Raw genomic sequence first — 22,528 nt, 5'->3', positions numbered from 1 at the left:
AGCTGTAACACTGATTTGTCTGTTCGAGACCTGAGAGCTATAACACGGTCTGTCCAAGACCCGAGAGCTGTGACGCACCGAGGGTTTTAATGTCCGTCACTCCAAATCTTTGTTGAGATGAGACAGAACCGAGGAGCATACACTCGCCTGACAGACTGATGCTGAAGTTGAAGCTCCAGGATTTTGGTCATCTGATGCAAACAGATGGCTCATTGGATGAGACCCTGATGCTGGAGAAGATCGAGGGCAAAAGGAGAAGAGGATGTCAGAGGATGAGATGGCTGGACAGCATCACTGATGCAATGAACATGAACTTGGGCAAACTCTGGGAGATGGTGGGGGACAGGGAGGCCTGGCGTGCTGCAGTCCATGGGGTCGCAAACAGTAGATACGACTGGGCAACTGGACAACAACAACAGCAAGGGAAATTTACATCAAGGAAACCTCCATTTGTAAGGGTGTCTCCTGCTTGATACCAGGAAGAGAAAGATAAGTCTAAATCATATGAAATTTATCAATAAAAAAGGCACAGACTTAAATCTGCACAACAGTTTTACCCTTGTTCACCAGACATTTCCAGGTCACCTTCCTAAAACTTGCCACCCCTACACACTTTTCTTTATCTTAGCTGAGGATGGTATTGAAGCCTGAATTCTAAGCCAGCTCTTTGGACTGCTCATTCTCTAGATTTCTCTCAGGCCTATATGAAATAAACTTCTGTGTGTCTTTCTCTTGTTCATCTGTCTTTTGTTACAAGGGTCCTAAGGCAAAAACCTAGACAGGTAGAAAGAAAGATTTTCCTCCCCTATTAGGGTTACAATATGTTAGATACTGGGCTTTTCCTCCAATGAAGGCCTTGTCACCTCTGCTGCTTACCTTCAGAGATTGGTAAGACTGAAAAGAACTGCCCCACACAAAGTCATGCCCTTTCCAGAGAGGCCCACATCCAAAGACAAAATGATTTGGTGTTTTAGAGTCCAGGCCATCTCAGTCCAATGGCAGAGGACTCTGAAGAGCCACTCTAACTTCAGAACTTGCCAAGGAGTTAGACAAAATTGTCAAGCCTGCGTCATAGCTTAACTTCTCCCTTGGCCCTCTCTGGTTTCCTTCCTCTTCCATTCATAAGATATTGATCTCAAGCTCACTTAACCATTCTGCTCACTAAACTCTACCTCTGAGTCCTCTAGGAACTTGATGGTCAGAAAGAATGGTGTAGAGGGGAGTTCCCTGGTGGTCCAGTGACTGGTACTGCACTTCTACTTCAGGGGGCGCAGCTTTGGTCCCTGGTCCCTACTAAGACCCTGTATGCCATGTGACACAAACAAACAACAACAACAGTAAAAGAAACTGAATCTGTGAGACATCCTCATTCAACACACCTCCACCTGAGGCTGCTGCTTGCTGCTGCTAAATTGCTTCAGTCGTGTCTGACTCTGTGCGACCCCATAGACGGCAACCCACCAGGCTCCCCCATCCCTGGGATTCTCCAGGCAAGAACACTGGAGTGGGTTGCCATTTCCTTCTCCAATGCATGAAAGTGAAAAGTGAAAATGAAGTCGCTCAGTCGTGTCCGACTCTCAGCGACCCCATGGACTGCAGCCTACCAGGCTCCTCCATCCATGGGATTTTCCAGGCAAGAGTACTGGAGTGGGGTGCCATTGCCTTCTCCACCTGAGGCAGAACTCTGTAAATCAGACCATGTCCAGTTAGCCTTACACAGTAAGTCACCTACATATAGTTGAGTCCTGATCTGAGAGCATGTTTATAAGTACACAAAGTTACTTAGTACCCAACTACCTGGAGAAGGAAATGGAAACCCACTCCAGTATTCCTGCCTGGAGAATCCCATGGACAGAGGAGCCTGGTGGGCTACGGTCCATGAGGTCGCAAGGGGTCAGACATGACTGAGCACACAGCCCATACATACCCGACTACCACAGCCAGCTGTGTAGTACTGTACCGTAAGAGATTTAGAATACGTTTCACCCAAATAATACATAAACAAAAAGCACAAAAGATCAAACATTTTAAATCTTATAGTATAGTACCCTGAAAAGCACAGTAGTACTAGATACATCACTGCTGTTTTTATGCTTGCTTACAGACATCCTGGGCTTGACATAAAGATACTGTACTACTATACTCTCTACAGTACTATAAAGTATACAAATGCACAATCTCTGGCAGAGGATTACACATGCGACAATGTACACCAGACACATGAACTAACTTACATGATTGGACACACAAATGCACATACACATCTTTGAAAGCTCACAACTTGAAGGTTCGTATGTAGGAGACTTAGTATAACTAAAAATGGATCTGAGAGGAGCAGCTGGGAGACCCCTAACACAAGACAGGCTTAAATAGCATCAGGAGACAAGCCAGTTAAATGCGCAGCTTCTTTAAGGTCCTCACTCCTTCTGATTGTTCTCAGCCCTCTGTGCCACTTATGTTTACCCTGCCTTCGGGCTGTGTAAGCTATTAATGAGGAGCTTCTTAACGACCTTAGAGAAGAACCAGGAAATGCAGTTGGATGGACCCTTATATAATTGCTCGCGAGAGACCAGCGATGATAAATGTGCAGTCTTGCCTAAATTGAATGTTTTAGAAGGAATAAAGCAAACAGGAAAGGAATTGAAAGATCCATTTTAAGTTGTATGTACTCATACTATAAATCTTCACGAGAAATCTCTTTTTCTCCCTTCCTTTTTCCCTCCTTCTCTGTCTCTCCTGTGCCCAGCTCCTTGTCTCCCTCTCCCTCTATCCTTGATCAATTATTTGGAGATAAGGCTACCATCTAAAAGGAATGAAATCGGGTCATTTGTAGAGACATGGATGGACCTAGAGTCTGTCATACAGAGTGATATAAGTCAGAAAAGAGAAAAATATCATATATTAACACAAATATATGGGATCTAGACAAAAATGGTACAGAGGAAGCCATTTTCAGGGCAGCAATAGAGACAGATGCAGAGAACAGATGAGTGGACATGGAGGGTTGGGACTGGGGTATAAACTGGGAGATGGGGATTGACATATATACAATATTGTGCGTAAAATAGATAGCTAGTGGGATCCTGCTGTATAGCACAGGGAGCTCAGCTTAGTGCTCTGTGGTGACCTAGTGGGGTGATATGGGGGAGGAGATAAGGGAGGCTCAAGAGGGAGGTTACTATATGTATACATATAGCTGATTCACTTCATTGTACAGCAGAAACCAATACAACATTGTTAAGGAATTATACCACAATAATAAATAAACAACCACCACCAAAAAAAAAAGACTGCCAACAATTCAACTGTCTGAGTAGCTAAAAAACCATCACAGAGCCCTGATACTTCACTCTGAGGAGAAATCTGTGATAGATGCTTGGGAATAAAATGGCCAACAGCGAAGACAGGACAGAGTGGCACTGAGAAGTAGCAACTGACAAGCAGAGACAGATACTTCATTATATCATCCACTCACTTGCCAGGGTCCACAGAGTATCAACCAGGTGCCAGGCATGCTACTGTGAGCTGGGAACACAGTGGACCATGGACAGAGCTGGTCCCTGCCCTCCTGAAGTCTAGTGAGGAGATAGACAGTAACCCAACATCATAGACATAAATATTAATTTACATCTGAGCTAAGATATAGTGGGCAAACGTCAGCTGGAGCCTTAAGACGTTAGAACTAGATACTGAAGTATAGTAATGTGGGGTCTCCTGGGGTGGGACTGAATGTTTCCACAAAGCTCACAACCCCTAAAAGCATCCCTGCCTCAGGCCTAGAGCCCATGTGCATATCGGTACTGCTGAGACTCAGAATACAGTGAGATTTCAGAAAAAAGCAAAATTTTTCAAGAAAATTATTTTCAAGAAAAATATCAAAAATAAAGTAAAAATAAAATTTTAATAAAATATGACCTGTTTATTGCTCTTTAAGTTGAGGTGAATATATGTTATGAAGTGAACAAGATGATCCACTTAAGTGTGCAAAAAACTTTTTGTATTTTTTCTCATCCTTTAAAAAATTCTAGTTTGATACTCTTTTCTCATAGCAGTATTACCTGAGCTTCCTAGGTGGCGCTAATGGTGAAGAATCTGACTGTAATGCAGGAGACAGGGTTCAGTCCCTGAGTTGGGAAGATTGCCTGGAGAAGGGAATGGCTACCCACTCCAGTATGCGTGCCTGGAGAATTCCATGGACAGAGGAGCCTGGTGGGCTACAGACCATGTGGTCATAAAGAGTCAGACATGACTGAGTGACTAACACTTTCACTTTATAATATATACAATACATTGTACAACAGCACTTGCAAGTCATTTATAAATAAATGGGCAAATATAAGGTCCACATACTCAATAGTTTAACTGATGCATGTATCAAACTTTGGAAATCAGTGTTTTAAATTACTTGGCAAGTACCTGATGCTCAATAATAACAAGTAATATTTACTGAGGATTTATTAATGCTAAAGTTCATTAGCTGGTTATATGAATTATTTCATTTAGTTTTCATAATAACTTTTTGAGGTTGGTACTAGTATCGCCTCATTTGACAAAACAAAGGCATCAAGGATTAAGTCAGATGCTGAAGATCACCCAGCAGGTTAAAGGTGGACCAGAGGTTTAAACCCAAGGATTTTGATTGCAGAATGGGGCTCTTAACATATTATGTTGTCTCACACATGCCAGTTCCTATCATGTATGTGTTGATATTTAAAAGAATAATATTTTGCGGTTTTTTGGAAAGGTCTCTTATGAGGAATACTTTGTTCTGAGATAACACACAATAAATATAAAACATTAGTAAATACAGAAAATATTATCAAATAAGTTTTAAGTCTGTTTTTAAAGATTGCCTCTCACGGAACATGTTTCACCATGATCTTGAACTGAGTAGGACAGGGAAATAGAATAGCTTTAGAGCCCCCAGTCACCCACAACTCCCTAAAATAGCTTTGGAAACCTATCCTTTGAATAGGTAGCCATTCCCTTCTTCAGGGGATCCTCCTGACCCAGGGATTGAATCTGGTCTCCTGCACTACAGGCAGATTCTTTACCATCTGAGCTACCAGGAAACTTTGATATCTAAGTGGATGGCTACTCAACATCCCAAAATGCTAGTCCATGTTGCAGTCTGCCATGCTGGCTCCTGTAGTTCCTAAAAAGTGTCTGTGATGCCACTAAGGCCTTTCTGGAACTAGGCAAATGGATGACCTGAGATGGTCCAAAACCAGGCATCAGTCGGGAGGAAGGCGTGATTGGGAGATGGGTGGGCATATCAGCTGTTTCTCCCCACGGTGGTCAGGGGTACTTTCTTGGGCTCAAAGTCCAGAACCTGAGACGCGTTCCCTTTACTCCATAGCCACTCTCCTCTTATCCAGTTTTGTCACATTAGGAAGTACACCAAGGCCAGTGTTCATCCTGCTCATACACTTTCACATGACTCCTTTTCTTTGCCATCCAAGAGTGAGTGTGAGAGACATCAGTACAATCTGTGCTCTAATCACATGACATCCAAGAGATCGTTGCCACCAGCAGCTTCTACATTATTTTGAATAGCTAGGTTTTTTGTTAAGAAATAAAACTAGACATCTGGTTGGAATTCAATCCTGCTACAAATAAATGTCCCAGTAGTCAGCTTCCTTAGAACACTGAGTGATGATGTGTGATGAACTGTGAAGAAGATAGGAAGTCAGAAGGATTTTTGAGTGCTGCGTCCATACCACTGTGTGAAAAAGCCAAGCTGCATTCCAGGTGGCAAGGACTTAACCCAAACTGTCTAACAGAGCTGTCTAGGGTTATTCTTGGGCTTCCCTGGTGGCTCAGTGGTAAAGAACCCATCTGCTAATGCAGGAGACATGGGTTCAATTACTGGGTCAGGAAGATACCCTGGAGAAGGAAATGGCAACCCACTCAAGTATTCTTGCTTAGGAAATCCCACGGACAGAGAAGCCTGGGGGGCTACAGTCCATGAGGTCACAAAAGAGTCAGACTCAACTTAGCAACTAAACAACAACAAGGGTAATTACTAATCTCGCATTTGGAGTGCTCCAAGTTACAACTAAACTGTCACAAAACAACTTCATATCTGGACTATGCATTCTAAAGACAAGACTGCAAAAGTGGCCTGGATGTTAGGCCAAGACTGCCAGCCTTTGGGGCATGACGTGTCTGTTATTTCTGCATTTTCTGTATTTTCACTGCCCATTCCAAGCTGACATCTCTCTACTTCCCCTCCACCTTTCTCAATCACAATGAATATAATTTTTCCAGAACTTCTATTATAGACAAAATGATCTTGGATATTCATGAAAATACAGCAAAGAACTGGCAAAGGGAAAAACTGACCTCAAGAAAGTAAAGACATCTTCTATTATTTAGTTTGGTTCTCTTCTTCCTGATCTCTGTGTGGCTTACTCCCAAATTCATTCATTCATTCATTACTCATAATTTAGGCTCCAAATTCACCTTTTCAATGAGGGCTTCCCTGCAAAGCATATCTAAATACACTTCTCTTGACATCTTCTCATGTTGTTAACCTGGCTTCATAGCACATGTCTTCTCCTGACATTGGATTATAAATACTTATACTGGACTGTACCTTTTCTAGCTCCCCCTTAGGATGTGAGCACCATGAGAGTGAGGGCTTTGTTTTGTTCACTATTGTATCTGCATCACTTAAAACGAGTACTTAGCATATGAATAGTGTCCAATAAATAGTTGTTGAATGACTAAATGAATACAGAAAATTTATGTTGTTCAATGACTAAATTAAAACCAAATGGAACTAATCATCAGGGAAATGCAAGTCAGAAGCACAAAGAAATAGGAGATATCATCTTCCACTTGTTAAAATGCCTATCATAGAAAAGACAAGAGGTAACAAGTGTTATCTTTCTATTCCACAGGATGTGGAATAGAAAAAGGAACACTTGCACACTGTTTATGGGAAAGTAAATTGGTGCAGCCAGCAAGGAAAACAGTATGGCGGTTTCTCAAAAAAATGAAAAATAGGACTACATTATGATCCGGAAATCCCACTTCTGAGAATATATCCCCCCAAATTGAAATTACAATCTTGTAGAGATAGCTGCACTCCTATGTTCACTGTCTCATTATTTATAATAACCAAGACATGGAAATAACCTAAGTGTCCATTGATGGATAATTGGATTAACACGAAATAGAATTATTTGGCCATGCAAAAGCAGGAAACTCCACTGTGTGCAACAACACGGATGGAACTTGAAAACATTATGCTAAGTGAAATAAGATAGAGAAAGGCAAAACTATATCATCTCACTTATTTGGAGTCTAAAAAGAACTATAGAAACAGAGAACAGATTGACTGTTGCCAGAGGTGAGAGAAGAGGGATGGAAAAAAGGTTGAAGATCGTCAAAAGATACAAATTCCCAGTTATAAAATAAATAAATCCTGAGGATATAAGTACAGCATGGTGACTATAGTTAATAACATTGCATTGTATATTCAAAAGTTGCTAAGAACTTAAAAGTTCTCAAGACAAAAAATTTGTAACTACATGACTTGATGAAGGTTAACTAACCTTATTGTGATAATCATTTTGCATTTGACACATACATAGATATATATGCATGCGTGCATGCATGCTAAGTCCCTCCAGTTGTGTCCAAATCTTTGTGACCCTGTGGACTGTAACCCACCAGGCTCCTCTGTGTATGGCATTTCCCAGCCAAGAATATTGGAGTGGGTTGCCGTTTCCTTCTCCAGGGGATTGAACTCCTATCTCCTAGATCTCCCGCATTGGCAGATGAGTTCTTTACCACTAGCGCCACCTTGGAAGCCCTATAGATAGATATCTATGTAGCTATATAAAATCATTATGTTGTACAGCTTAAACTAACATAATCTTATATGTTAATTTATCTCAATAGAACAAAAAGTTCAACGGAATACTGAGTCTTGAGACATTTCTGAAATCATGTATCAGGTCAAAATTCTACAAAGAAAGTTGAACAAAGGTGGAAGAAAATAGATAAAATGAATTAAAAATGTTAGGTTTCTTTGTTAACAATAAATCTCTTAAAGAAGGTTTATGATAAAAGTATCTAAGTCTATCCAAAGAGACTCATCCCATGCACTGCCAAACTTGAGATTCCCTGCGACCATCTCATATGTAAGAATCAAGACTGGTCTTGATAGAGAAACATACATCATGAATCCCTGATCTCTATAGAGTGGAGATATAATTGATAGTATTCTACAAGGGTTTCTCCAAACCCCAAGTGCTGATTTATCGTGACACTTGCTTCTCTCATTGTGGCTAGAACAGTTTTAGACATTCCTTTCCTGTCTTTTCTTTATCCTCCCCCAAAGTGTCCCAGCACTAAGTGCACATATTCATCTCATGGTCTAATAACTCTTTCTGATCAAGCTGTCCCTGTTAGCAGAAGAGTTTTGCCTTCTGGACTCTGCAGCCAGAATAATCAAGTAAAAAGAAAGACTGGAAAGAACAAAAATAGTTTACAAATAAATATGTGAGAATTAAGACTCTGAACCACAAACAGTCAAAATCATCTTCAGAAAAAGTTGGACAGTGAGAAAATATCAGACACTGATATTTTAATACTGCACATACAAAGTTATTTTTTTAAAGTCATATAATTACTGTTGCTGTAAGGACTTCCTTCAGTTCAGTTCAGTCGCTCAGTCGTGTCAGACTCTTCGAGACCCCATGAATCGCAGCATGCCAGGCCTCCCTGTCCATCACCAACTCCCAGAGTTCACTCAGACTCACGTCAATATCTCAAAAATACACAGTACTATGAACACAATTGATAATAGCTTCAGTGTTACCTATTTCCCTGATAATTCTCTTCATTGAAACAGTAGACAAGACAGATTGCTTGGAAGTTTAACTTGCCCTAAAATAACTTTCGTTACCAAATGATAGTGTCATTTGTCACACAGGAAGTGAAGGTTTGGCAAACTTTTCACTGGGGTTTCCTTTGACTTTTCACACTACAGTCAACTGATTTATAAATTATAGGAAGTATAAATTTAACTGTGCTGACAACTTTTTGAAAATCTACTAGGTCTGCAAGACTTTTCTAGCCAAATGGTCTGCTGACCTTTCCAATTCAATGTAGAAAAACATAATGTGTTAAATCAATGAAAAATAAATAAATAAGATTGATTCATTCATTCATCATAGTTTTAAACTATATTTGTGATTTTTCACTATAAAACAGCTCCTTCCTTTAACTTCTAAGGTACCCACTTCTGTCCTGCCACTTTCTATGAACCCACAAGACACAACAGCAGAATTAGCTCTTCATCCTTCCTCCTCGTGCCCCACCGATCTAAACTTTACAGTGTCTTCCTTCCTTGTTTCTCTTCTATCTGCCCCTTGGTTACCATTCAACCTTCAAACTTAGCTGTCCCTCTGCTTTCACTCTCTACCTTGTACACAGCAGCCTATTTCTTTGCTTTTGTCAACACTGCACTCTTCCACTGACTACAAATACAGTGGGCATTACTCAGCCTGGAATTTAAGTGATTCTGTAGCCAGACTCTGCCCTTATCCCACCCTATGCTTCACTGATCTTCCATACTTCAACAACTTAGAAGTGACTTTCTTTCTCGGAATAGTCTCTACCCCTTTTCCTACCCATGCTTGGAATGACTCTCCAACCTCCAAACACTACATACATCACTACCAGAGTCAATCTTTCCTCAAAATCATTCCTATCGCCCTTTGTTGTTGTTCAGTCGCTCAGTCATATCTGACTCTGTGACACCATGGACTGCAGCACTCCAGGCTTCCCTATCCTTCACCATCTCCCAGAGCTCACTTAAACTCATGTCCATTGCATCAGTAATGCCATCCAACCATCTCATCCCCCGTCATCCCCTTCTCTTCCTGCCTTCAATCTTTCCCAGCATCAGGGTCTTTTCTAATGAGTTAGCTCTTTGCATCAGGCGGCAAAGTATTGGAGCTTCAGCTTCAGCATCAGTCTTTCCAATGAATATTCAGGGTTAATTTCCTTTAGGATTGACTGGGTTGATCTCCTTGCTGTCCAAGGGACTCTCAAGAGTCTTCTTCAACACCACAGTTCAAAAGTATAAATTCTTCGGTGCTTAGCCTATCACCCTAACAAGAAATAACGTCACCCCCTCTGAACGTCTATGGTATTTGACCCACTGCTTTGATAGCTGTCTTGTGGTATATGTATTCACTTATTCATATGCTGCATTTCCCCCAGATTTACTAATAAACTCCTTGAGATCATTCCTATTTAGAATCAAAACTGATGGAAATCAGTTCATTTGTTTTGAAGGAATGAAAGACAGATCTTTTTTCAAAAACAAGTTTTAACTTCCTATTGATGTTAAATTCAGAAAATACTTAGTAGACATTTTTGTATTCCTAAATATTTTGTAACAAATTAATGTCTGTAAAGATATTATATAATAGAATATAGGCCCTACTCAATTAAAATTACTAAAGGATATAGTGGATCCACAGAACAATTTGACAAACAGTTCTGGAAATGTCAACTGAATAGATATAAATCAACATAATTCTAGTTTTAGTCTCTCAGAAGATTGTTTTGAGATCATCAGCTGCTCGTAATATATAGAAAAATACTGTTTTCACACATCTTTAAGTGAAAATATTTTTTCTTCTCTACACTTTTATCTGTATTGAGCATGAACAAAAGAAGCTTGGCATATGGTAATTCTTAAAAATTTTATATGTTTACAATGTGGTATGAAAGCACAGTACACTGCTGCTTATATAGATGCCAACAGCTCTCCTATTTTCCAGTTTTATACCATATTATTGGAAGAAACCCAGGGAGCCATCAAGCCCAGTGCTGTTTCCAAGCACGTCAAGGCCTAACCATCCCAGAAATACATGTGCTTTTATTGGTATTCCAAGAGATGATTATATAGCTCAAGAATTTATTCCAGCCTCTTCAAATCCTGAAGTCAGAAATTTCATCCAAGCCCCTAAACTGCATCTTGAGAGTAAAACTTACTTCCTCATCCTGTAACTTTTAGAGACAAAGGCCAAGTACTCCCTTTAATCTGCACCACAAAGAAAAGGACCCAGTGCAGCCACACCAGTGGCTTCCGTGACACCCTTGTGCTAGGCCTGTTTCTGCAATTCTGTAAATCTTCCCTTTCTAGTACTGGTCCTCATCTCCCCCCACACATCTCAGTGTCAGATTGTTCAGGCCTCAGCCCTTCTCTGTCCACAAGGCCACTCCGGAGCTTGTCCAGTGGTATGCAATTTGATAAACTACTCAGTACTCAGAGTAAAGTGCTATGGGCCTCAGTTCTGCCTCTGACCAGTAATACAATTACTGGGACCCTGGGCCCACCATGTAATTTCTCTGTATGTGAATTTATATCTATATGAACACAACTCAGTTAAGTTCAGTCACTCAGTCAGACACGACTCTTTGTGACCCCATGAATTGCAGCACGCCAGGCCTCCCTGTCCATCACCAACTCCTGGAGTCCACTCAAACTCATGTCCATCGAGTCGGTGACACCATCCAGCCATCTCATCCTCTGTTGTCCCCTTCTCCTCCTGCCCCCAATCCCTCCCAGCATCAGAGTCTTTTCCAATTAGTCAACTCTTCGCATGAGGTGGCCAAAGTATTGGAGTTTCAGCTTTAGCATCAGTCTTTTCAAAGAACACCCAGGACTGATCTCCTTTAGAATGGACTGGTTGGATCTCCTTGCAGTCCAAGGGACTCTCAAGAGTCTTCTCCAACACCATAGTTCAAAAGCATCAATTCTTCAGCGCTCAGCTTTCTTCACAGTCCAACTCTCACATCCATACATGACCACTGGAAAAACCATAGCCTTGACTAGATGGACCTTTGTTGGCAAAGTAATGTCTCTGCTTTTGAATATGCTATCTAGGTTGGTCATAACTTTCCTTCCAAGGAGTAAGTGTCTTTTAATTTCATGGCTGCAATGAACACAACTAAGATTATATAATATCTTAGTCTCTTCAACCACTAAGTGTCTAGGACATTCTCCTACCAACTCCAAGATAATATCTTTCAATTTTTCCAGCTGTATATACTCTACCTGGAGAAGGCAATGGCACCCCACTCCAGTACTCTTGCCTGGAAAATCCTATGGACGGAGGAGCCTGGTAGGCTGTAGTCAATGGGGTCGCTAAGAGTTGGATACGACTGAGCGACTTCACTTTCACTTTTCACTTTTCACTTTCATGCATTGGAGAAGGAAATGGCAACCCACTCCAGTGTTGTTGCCTGGAGAATCCCAGGGACGGGGGAGCCTGGTGGGCTGCCGTGTATGGGGTCGCACAGAGTCGGATATGACTGAAGTGACTTAGCAGCAGCATATACTCTACCAAGCACTCAGATTCCTCCGTCATTCATTCATTCATTCACAAACTATTTATTTAGCAGCAGTATGCACTGGGCTTTATGGTAGGCTTTGGGGACACATTGGTCAATAAAAAAAGGCATGGACCCTGCTTTGTGAAGTATACCATCTAGTGGACATCAGATGATGTAAGAATTATAATTAATAAGCAAGAAAATACATGTAAAATTTCAGATGGTGCTAAAAGTACTTTGAAACAAGAGAGAGGGCAAAAGAGAGAGAGGGGATGCAATGTGAGAAAATCACAGGACAAGCCCTCTCTGAATAGATGGTATTTCAAGATTCCAGGAATAGGAAGTATTCCTGTCATTGCTCTGACATCCAAAGAGCAGAAATAAGACCAATTTAAACAACATATGCTAAGAACAACATGTGTAGAGGTCCTGAAGTGAGAAAAGTGCTTTGTGTGTAAAGCGGGCTGTTAGATCTGCAGCAGTAGAAGTGAGAAGAAGCAGAAACACGGCATTTATTTCCTCACTATATTCACCCAAACATAACATAGGACCTAAATAAGTGGCTCCAGAACTTGCCTGTGCGTTAGACTCATCTGGCGATCTTCCAAAATTTCCAGTGCTCAGGCTACACCCCAAACCAGTAAAATCGCCAACCCAGGGACAGAATACAAGTGTCGGAATTTTTTGAAGCTTCAAGTGATTCCAAATTTCAGACAAATTTGAAAATCACCGAGTAAAGCACTAAATCAATTTTAGTGCTCAAGTTCGTTTACTCATCTATTAAATGACGGAGTTCAACATCATGAAATCAGGTCTTTTTCTTGCTCTGAATTAGATGATCTCTCTCTAATTGCAGATCCACAGGTCATTTTCACCCATCCTTTTCCACAAATCTTTCTCTCCCTTCCCACTATCCTGGGACCCTCATATTCTCCCAGCCAGGCTTGAAACCCTGGAACCTTAGATTCTTCTCTTCACACTCTTCCTATAAATCAAGCAGATTCTATTGACCCAAAGAATCCACGAGGCCCTCTTCCCTTCCCACCTAGTTAACCACTTCGTGCAGCCTCATCCTCCAATCCTGCCCAGATCTTTCTGAACTCAATCCTGCTGCCTATCCAAGACACACCCACCTTTGAAAGCCCTCTCAAGTGCCACCTCCTCCAGGAAGCCTCCCTAACAAGCTCAAATATCTATGACAACTAATCTGTAAAGTTTTAAGAAAACTCACAGTCTATATAATTTAGAACTGAATCATATGCTAACATATATTATATGTTGGTCTTATCTCCCCCAAAGATATTAAATAAATGAGGAAAAAAACATATATTCCATTCATCCCTGGAATACATTAAGCATTCCAATATTATCTAGAAGTAGCAATGGTAGCACTTAAGTGGTCTTAAAAGTCATGCAGTGGCGATGGTATCGGCGGTGGTATTAGAAGTGGCAGTGGAAACAGTAACAAGGAGTGAGGGCCATGCAGCATAAAAGGCCTATGGCAGTCAGGCACTTTCTATACATCATCTCACTTAAACATTGAAACAACCTACAAAACCGTTCTAATCTACCCACCTTACAAATAAGAAAGTTGGAGCTTAGGAAGTTCAAAGAACTTACTAAAGATAGATGACAGGTCTTTCTGGTCCTGAATTTCTTCCCCATTATTCCATGTTACCTCTGTAACTCCATGTTAAACCTTTCAAAAACTGGACTCAGTTTGGAATTCTTTTGCATCTGACATAGACTGAGCAATTGCTTGATTCATATGAATAACTGCATGCAGTGGAGAATTCTCAGTAAGGAAGACAGACTATGAGCATTTCATTTTCACAGACTAAGTAGGGTCCCCCAACATTAGCACATAAGCAACAAATGTATGTTAAAATATACTCTGGTTATTTATTAAAAACATCGTTTCTACTTAAAGTTGTCTAATAAGGTAAGTGTATCAGTAGATGCTCCTTATTCCACCAGCAAGGGACTTGGGGATTTAGCCTGGGTACTGAGCTGCCCCATGGCCAGCCTGGAATGCCCAGAGGAAAAAATGCTAATTGTGATTCAATAAGTCACATGCTTTAGAAGTTAGTCTATAAAATACTTGAACCATTCAAAGTCAACTCAACATTTCATGTGAGAACTCAAAATCCAACCAAGAGGAAAAACCAAGAAGGCTCCATATTTTTCTCCATCTCTTGCCTTAATTTTTTAAAAGCAAACACTGTAATTGGCTGTTGATAAAAATCAATATGTCAGTAACACCATAACAGAATTTCTGAACAGGTGCTTGTTGGCAGTCCTGTTATAAAACAAATTGCTATAATGACAGAGATAATTATCAGCACCTTTGTGGGGGATGGGACTCAAACCTGTTTGAAGAAGTAGTGCTGCTTAGAAATGCAGATAAAAACCAGATAAGAGAGTGAGAAGGGAAATAAGTTAAATTCTGGTACTAAGAAAATTAAAACAGACAAGGCTGTTTAAATCCTATGCTGCTAACAAGGTCACTTTAAAAAATTATTTATTTCAAGATAGATTATTTTCCACTGTTCACGGGAATAGAAAGAATCTCACAGAAGAGATCACTCAAGAAAGTCAAAGATCTAGAAGTTGCTCCTGCTTACTTCAGAAACATTATTTAATTTTTTTTCTTGTGCTTCACTTCCCTAAGCATGATTTAGGTTAGTATTATAATCAGTTTGACTTTCCAGAGCCCTTCCATGTGCTAGGAGGAAGTTAATCTAGAAATTTGCTAGTTGGGAGATAGTGTGAAAAAAATACTAAAGATTACTCCTCTTGAATGAGGAAAAATGGCAGGTCATGTATCTCCCCTCCCGCCCCAGATCTCTCAAAATGGAGAGGGGAAAAAAAGTGTATTTTAAAAGAAAATTAAATCTGTATGGAATAAAAGTGATAAAATGCACTTCCATAATTTCAAGGAAGTACTCAGCTCTGACAAAAGGAGCTAGAATAAGTCATGCGAGATCCTGATTCTTAGCATGCACTTGTGTTATTAAACACAAATTCACTTTATTACAAAGACTGAGCCACACTCAAGGCAGCAGAAAGGTCACCTCACTTGTTTTCTAACCCAGAGTCCTGAGAGCAAAAGAAATTTTCTCTTCCAAAATAACTGAAGCGGTTAACACATTTGCAATAATAAAACCATTTTTAGAAGGTGAATAACTTCACGATTTTTCTTTTTTCAATCTAAGATTCTCTAACTAGACAGATGGAGTCAAGATCTTTTGAGAGCGACTGTGTGTCAGTGCATTTATAAACAGCCAAGGGGCCAGTGTTTTATGTTGGCAGCTAAAAGTCAGATTCTAGATCAAGGTTTGCAAGTGCAAATGTCTTCGTTCTCCTTCATTTTCCCTTTGGCTTAAGGGAGATTTAAACTTCGTAGCCAGCTGGTAACATATACAACAACCACAATATATATATATGCAGTGACACTTAAAACACACGTGTGAAAACTTGAATCAAGTATCATTAAAGGTAGAGTCAGCTGAATTATTATTGTTATCTTTTTCCCTAATATAACTGTGGTTTGCAAAACAGTTATAATAAGAAGCACTCTTTCTCAACTTCTAGAAGAAACATACAGACAACCGAGCTTACAATAAGAGCATATCAAGACATTAACCACTTAGTAAATGAAATTGCCCCATGAGTATGGTGTTTAAGGGGGCATATGTATGTGTGTGAATGCACTCTCTATGGTGGCTTATATATGACACAATTATTTACACTGGGAAGCAAAAATATGTGACCAGATAGAAGGGGTCCTTACCTTTTCAAGTATAGCATTGCCTTGGTGAGGATTGATGTTGTGTTGGCTTATTTCTCTCTTGTATTTATATTCATAAACTTGATCAGTGATATTAATCAGAAGAGTTGATGGGCTGAAGACCAGTTTTCCACAATCATATACAGTTCCACTTTCAATATCAGTTGGTGCTGTAGCATATCGTAAAATTAATCCCATTACGAGGCCTAAAATAAAGAATAAATAACTGTACTGGAGAACATAATCTAAAATGTTTATTACTCCATGTTTTCAAATATACGATTTGGAAGGATCATTACCTGGCTTAGAAAATTGTTTACCCTTCCATTGGCACCAATCCACTAGATTTTTGTTGTTCAGTCACTAAGTCATGTCTGACTCTTTGTGAGTCGATAAGATTGTATTCTTACAGTATTTGCAGTGGACACTTAGTACCTCTCCTTTTTTTCTTCCTAATGGACCCACAGATTTTGGAGAGAAGAGCTACCCACCTCTTTTTTTCCATCCAATTGCTTCAAGAAAACCTTGGCTCTGTGACAGATACTGAGTAATCTCATCAGTCAGGAGATGGAATTCCCCTGGAGAAAGTTTCTGGTCCACAGATGAGCACATATCTGAGAGAGCCCCATCAGCCTAGTAGGCAGCACGTATGTACTACGGTTAGGGGACAAGTCTTCTTATTCTCTCTCGCCCTCAGGACATGATCAAGGCAATACATTTCTCCACATTTTGCTGGCAGGTATCTTGTCACCTTAAGGGGATACAGTCCATGGACAGAGTCAGAACACTCAGGATGGTGGGACTGAGATATAGACAGAATCTAGGTCCTGAGTAACTTCACTGAGCCCTGGATCAACCTACCCCGGAGCCTAATCTGAGTGTGTGTTCAGGCGCTCAGCCATGTCCAACTCTTTGCGACCCCATGGACTGTAGCTCACCACGCTCCTCTGTTCATGGGATTTTCCAGGCCATTTCCTACTCCAGGGGATCTTTCCCACCCAGGGATTGAACCCGTGTCTCCTGCATTGGCTGGAGGATTCCTTCCCCTTGTGCCACTTGGGAAGCCCTACCCTAACTCTAGACTTCTTATTATGTGACATAACACATTTCCTAATTTTTTTCAAACTATTTAAAGTCAAGTTTATCCTTACCTGCAGCCAAACACATTTTAATGACACAATATTCCTTTAGCAAAGTGTCGGACTCAAGTGACAATCTTTGGCTTTTAAGTTTATAAACTGTTTGGATGCTCACGGTAATCTGATAAATGTGAATTCTCTTAATATTATGGATTTATTAACAAAAAAAGCAAAGAAACTTTAGAAGTGTACACATTCCTCAGTTTAAAATTAGAACTGATGTATTTGTTTTAGGATAAATCCACAGTTTACTCTTTAAAAAAAATCAAATGCTGGGGGTTTTGCCATTCTTCTCTGAATCAAGTCATCTAATTGCCTTTCATTTATTTAATAACACATTAAATAAATGAGCCTTTCATTTATTTAATAACACATTAAATAAATGAATGTGGATATTTGGGTGCATATTTTGTGCCAGACATTTATAGATTTAAAATAAAGATACAGTTCCCAGTCCTACAGGAGCTGAAGTTTGTGAAATGAAGATCCATAAGCAAACAATTATAATACAACATGACATGCGCTATGACAGCTGGTAAGGATTCTGTGCTATATGAGTACAGAGAGGAGACACTCCAAAGCCCTTTGAATGCTGCAAAGCTTTAGATGAATCTTAAAAGGTCACATAAGATTTGTCCAGATGAGCTGAATCAGGGAATGAGTTGGGATCCAGGCTGCACATGTTGGTAGCAGCACGTGAGTAACAGCAGAGACAACTAAATGTTCCCCAGGATTTTGATTCACCAGCACGTGGAATAGTTGTCAGGGAGTGGCTGCTTACCCAGAGACTGTGTTTCTGGCTGTCTCGAGTTTGGATGGGTTCTCACCGATGGATTATAAGAAAAAGTGATGTGTGCCACAGAAGTGTTGAAGAAGTAGGTGTGCTTTCTCCCTTCTCTTTCGCCATCTATCAGATGGACATGGAGGGGGGAAAACAATACTGTAGGTAGACAGAGTCACGACACTGAAGAAGCCTGAGTCCCTGAGACACCAGGTGGGGGAAAGCCATCCACAAACCAGGAAAACCTGCACTGGACCATTATGTGAGTGAAAGGTGAACTTCTCTTGTGCACTCACTGAAATGTGAGTGCTTCTGTGTTAACGATCACTAGGACAACCTAACATTATACCATATAAATACAAAGGAACTTGAGAAATCTGATGGATTTAGGAAATCAGCAGTGGATTGTAAGAAGAGAGTAAGTGGAAGAGAGGGAGAGAGAGAGAAAGAGAGAGAAACTAGACTACAGGGGCCAGGTTATAAAGAGGCTCCTCTGTCCTGCTAAGGAGTTCTTACTTCTAACCCAGTGGTAATATGACAGTGTTGTAAAATTTTAGGCAGGACAGTAAAAGTCACATTTTCATGTAAGAGCCATCACTCTGGTGATAAAGCAGAAAACTTGAGTGAGAGGTGAGAATGAAAGCAGATTTCTGTCAAGAATATTTTTATCTTACTTATTCCTGCTTCGCTATTTGGTCCACTCCCCCATAATAGTGAGAAATATTTAATGCTAACTTTTGTCAGAAAGAAAAAAATAAGTGATGGGTTTGTAACCACCATGAGCACTTGACCTATCACAGAGCAGTGAGCAGCCCTCACGTGCAGCGTCAAATGACTGTAATAAAACTAGTCGGGAAAGAGGAGGGAAGACACACCATATACTCTGCGCATGGCTTAGGATGCCTGTGTGAGAACATCACTTTTCCAACACTCTAGTGAAATCTCAGGGAGAATTTATTCTCTAAGTGTCACTTGGCAAGTACCATGATACTATGACCTCTTAAGCTTTCTGCTTAGTGGAAAATATAGAAGAGAAACAAGGTACTATGTGCACCTGAATAGAGAGAAACTATATTGTTGATAAGGGCTGAAATTCCCAAAGGGTGAGTCGTTTTATTTTTGCAATGTGCTTTCGGTACAATAACAGGAGTAAACATGAAGTGTCCATCATTCTTTCCTAAGCAGGGAAAACAAGAATTTGTCATAAAAACAAGTGAATCAAAACCTAAATGGCCATGCCTGGCCCTCTGTGCCATCCCTGGGTCCAGCCTTTGAGAAGAGGCAACTGGAGGCACTTAAGAAATCAGCCAATGACTGATCTCATCAGGGGCACTAAGCAGGCCTCTGAAGGCCCCAGGCTCAAAGACTGTGTAACAGCCTTGTCAAACCTTTTTTAAAGCTGGACTGCAGCTTAAACCTTTTCCTCCCCAGCCTCCTGTCCTTCCCTCTCTCCACAGGAGTTGGTTGGGGCTGCACCAAGGCCTGACAGCTGGCCTAGCATCCTCAGTCTCCCTCCCCATTTTTCCTCAAAAGAATGTCCCCTAATAAATTTTTTGCACAACTAATCTCTTTCCAGTATCTGCTTCTTGGAAGACTCAAATTAACACACTAGACAAAAGACCCTGGCCCTCCTTCTCCCCTACCCCAAGGGTTGAGAGGAGTCATCTTAGCCTAGGATAAGGATCAGTGGAGGAGCTGCAGCTTCCCTATGAACTTGGTTAACAAACACATCCACCCATCTGTGTGCAGTAGCAGCAACTAGAAAATCCTTAATGTTGGAGGCCAGACTACTTACTCACAGAGCTTCACAATTTTAGCTTTAGCTAAATCACTCACAGCTTTAGCTGTATCTTGACACAAATGTGGAGTCTTGAGTGAACACGCTCCTACCCAGTATTAGAGTAGGTGACAGATAAAGAAGGACTGCTAAGAAAATGCTAATGAAAAGGGATCGTTTTTACACCCCCACAAAGATACAGGATAAAGAAAGTATCAGCCACTTGTATGCTGAAGAAGGAAAGAGGAGACTATCTACCATGATTTATAGACACAAACCAGCAGTCTCTTTGGTAAGTCATGAAGCTGACCCCACCTGCCCAGGGAGAAAAGAAGGCAGCCTCTCCCAGCAAAACAATATCACCAACACATGTGCACACAGCCTTGGTCCCAGGTTTATCCTCCAAGTATGACACTTTGCTGAGCTCTGTTACCTGGCCGGCTGGTGGCATTACCTTCTTCAAGCAGAAACTCTAGTCCAAATGTGTCCCCTGGGTCTACAAGTCTGAGCTTCTGGGTAACTAGAGTGACAGCGGTGGGAAGCTGTTCTCAAGTGAGCCCTGGCGTTGCTCCAGCAGCATACAACCCCCAAGTCAGAGCTGGACAAACAGTCCTCATCCCTAAAGTACTCACAGTCCAACAAAGAACATCCCAAGTCCCAGCAGGGAGACCTGGGCTCTGATGCGGCCTGTACTAAGTTCCCTAATCTTTGAATACTTACAGTTTGAACCACACCCTTTTGGGTCCAATGTTATATAAAGACATAAATTGTTCAGCATTGCTATGCAGACTTCGGCTTTGTCACCACTAGACAAGGAGACAGTTTAGGGCAGAAGCTGTGCTATTTCTCATCTCTATTTTTCCCTCTTGAAATGCCAAACACTTTAGGCAGTTACAGCCCAACTTTCTCCAAGTTCACAAACTCCCTTGGATTCAAGACGAAAAGGGAGATTTCAAGAAGAAAACTCCTCTGAGTTTATGTAGTCAGTCAGGGACCAGCATTTTAAAATGTCACATGTGAGGAGCATCACACCAAATGCTGTGATGTTCCCATCCTTACAGAGCTTGCTTGCGGTATAATTCTCATAGCAGATGCCTGACATACAGTGGACATGGTGATGTTTGTGGGAGAAAAGAGGGAAGGACAAAAAAGAGCCTCATGAGCACTCAAAATGAGAAGCATTTAGAAATGTGAGCCTCATCTTTCCGAACTGACTCTCCACTCTTCATATTGAAAATATGAAAAAACAAAAAAAAACCCTCCCTTCTTCCCTCCTTCTGCTTTTATGCTATAGACATGACAGGAATTGTTCTAGGACTTGTAGGAGTTATAAAAATGAACAAAATATGGCTCTGATCATACAATATTAAAATACTTTAATCTACCTTCTGCCCAGTCCTGTGATCCTAATTTCTGGTAAGAAGAAGGTACAACAGGTGTTTCCTAAGTGTCTTCTTATATTAAGCCTGCGTTTCATAACCAGTTCCCCTGCATCTTACTGACAGTCATTCTACATGACGCTGAAATGTCCTCCTAAAAGGGTGTTTTCTAAGAGAAATATGGATGGGGATTTACTTTGACATACAATGGTTATATTTATATATAATAAAATGGATTACAGAATGGTTTTGAAAACATCACATGTTGAAACCTCTTTGGCTATGTTCAGACCAACAGTTGTGTTCACACACTGTCACACACACTGCCACCCGCATGGCACACACAGCAAGCTCCCGTCAGATCCTTATTCTGTAGGGGTGGTACTTCTCTGGAGTAACATAAAGCAACAAGCCCAACTATACACATACATCTGATAATCAGATGACTACACAGGTATATTTCAATGCCACAAGATACTGGAGAGAATTTAGGAGCCTAGACCATTCAGGTATGACCTAAATCAAATCCCTTATGATTATACAGTGGAAGTGAGAAATAGATTTAAGGGACTAGATCTGATAGATAGAGTGCCTGATGAACTACGGACTGAGGTGCATGACTTTGTACAGGAGATAGGGATCAAGATTATCCCCATGGAAAAGAAATGCAAAAAAGCAAAATGGCTGTCTGAGGAGGCCTTACAAATAGCTGTGAAAAGAAGAGAAGTGAAAAGCAAAGGAGAAAGGAAAGATATAAGCATCTGAATGCAGAGTTCCAAAGAATAGCAAGAAGAGATAAGAAAGCCTTCCTCAGCGATCAATGCAAAGAAATAGAGGAAAACAACAGAATGGGAAAGACTAGAGATCTCTTCAAGAAAATTAAGAGATACCAAGGGAACATTTCATGCAAAGATGGGCTCAATAAAGGACAGAAATGGTATGGACCTAACAGAAGCAGAAGATATTAAGAAGAGATGGCAAGAATACACAGAAGAACTATACAAAAAAGATCTTTATGACCCAGATAATCACGATGGTGTGATCACTCACCTGGAGCCAGACATCCTGGAATGTGAAGTCAAGTGGGTCTTAGAAAGCATCACTACAAACAAAGCTAGTGGAGGTGATGGAATTCCAGTTGAGCTATTTCAAATCCTGAAAGATGATGCTGTGAAAGTACTGCACTCAATATGCCAGCAAATTTGGAAAACTCAGCAGTGGCCACAGGACTGGAAAAGGTCAGTTTTCATTCCAATCCCAAAGAAAGGCAATGCCAAAGAATGCTCAAACTACCTC

At 40.7% G+C, this 22,528-nt stretch overlaps 1 protein-coding gene across 2 annotated transcripts in view; it reads right to left on the bottom strand.

Moving 5' to 3' along the window:
* The window catches only part of SLC9A9 (solute carrier family 9 member A9), a 669,138-nt gene that overhangs the window by 631,537 nt on the left and 15,073 nt on the right, over nucleotides 1–22,528 (bottom strand). For both annotated transcript variants that reach the window (XM_061419306.1, XM_061419316.1), the window contains exon 2: nucleotides 16,160–16,362. In XM_061419306.1, coding sequence (XP_061275290.1) covers nucleotides 16,160–16,362 — 203 coding nt within the window. The remainder of the gene's footprint in view (nucleotides 1–16,159; nucleotides 16,363–22,528) is intronic.

The sequence above is a fragment of the Bos javanicus genome, chromosome 1 (genome assembly GCF_032452875.1).
Source record: "Bos javanicus breed banteng chromosome 1, ARS-OSU_banteng_1.0, whole genome shotgun sequence".
In the NCBI taxonomy this organism is placed as follows: domain Eukaryota; kingdom Metazoa; phylum Chordata; class Mammalia; order Artiodactyla; family Bovidae; genus Bos; species Bos javanicus.
The sequence above is the reverse complement of the archived record's forward strand: the minus strand, read 5'-3'. Positions and strand labels throughout refer to the sequence as shown.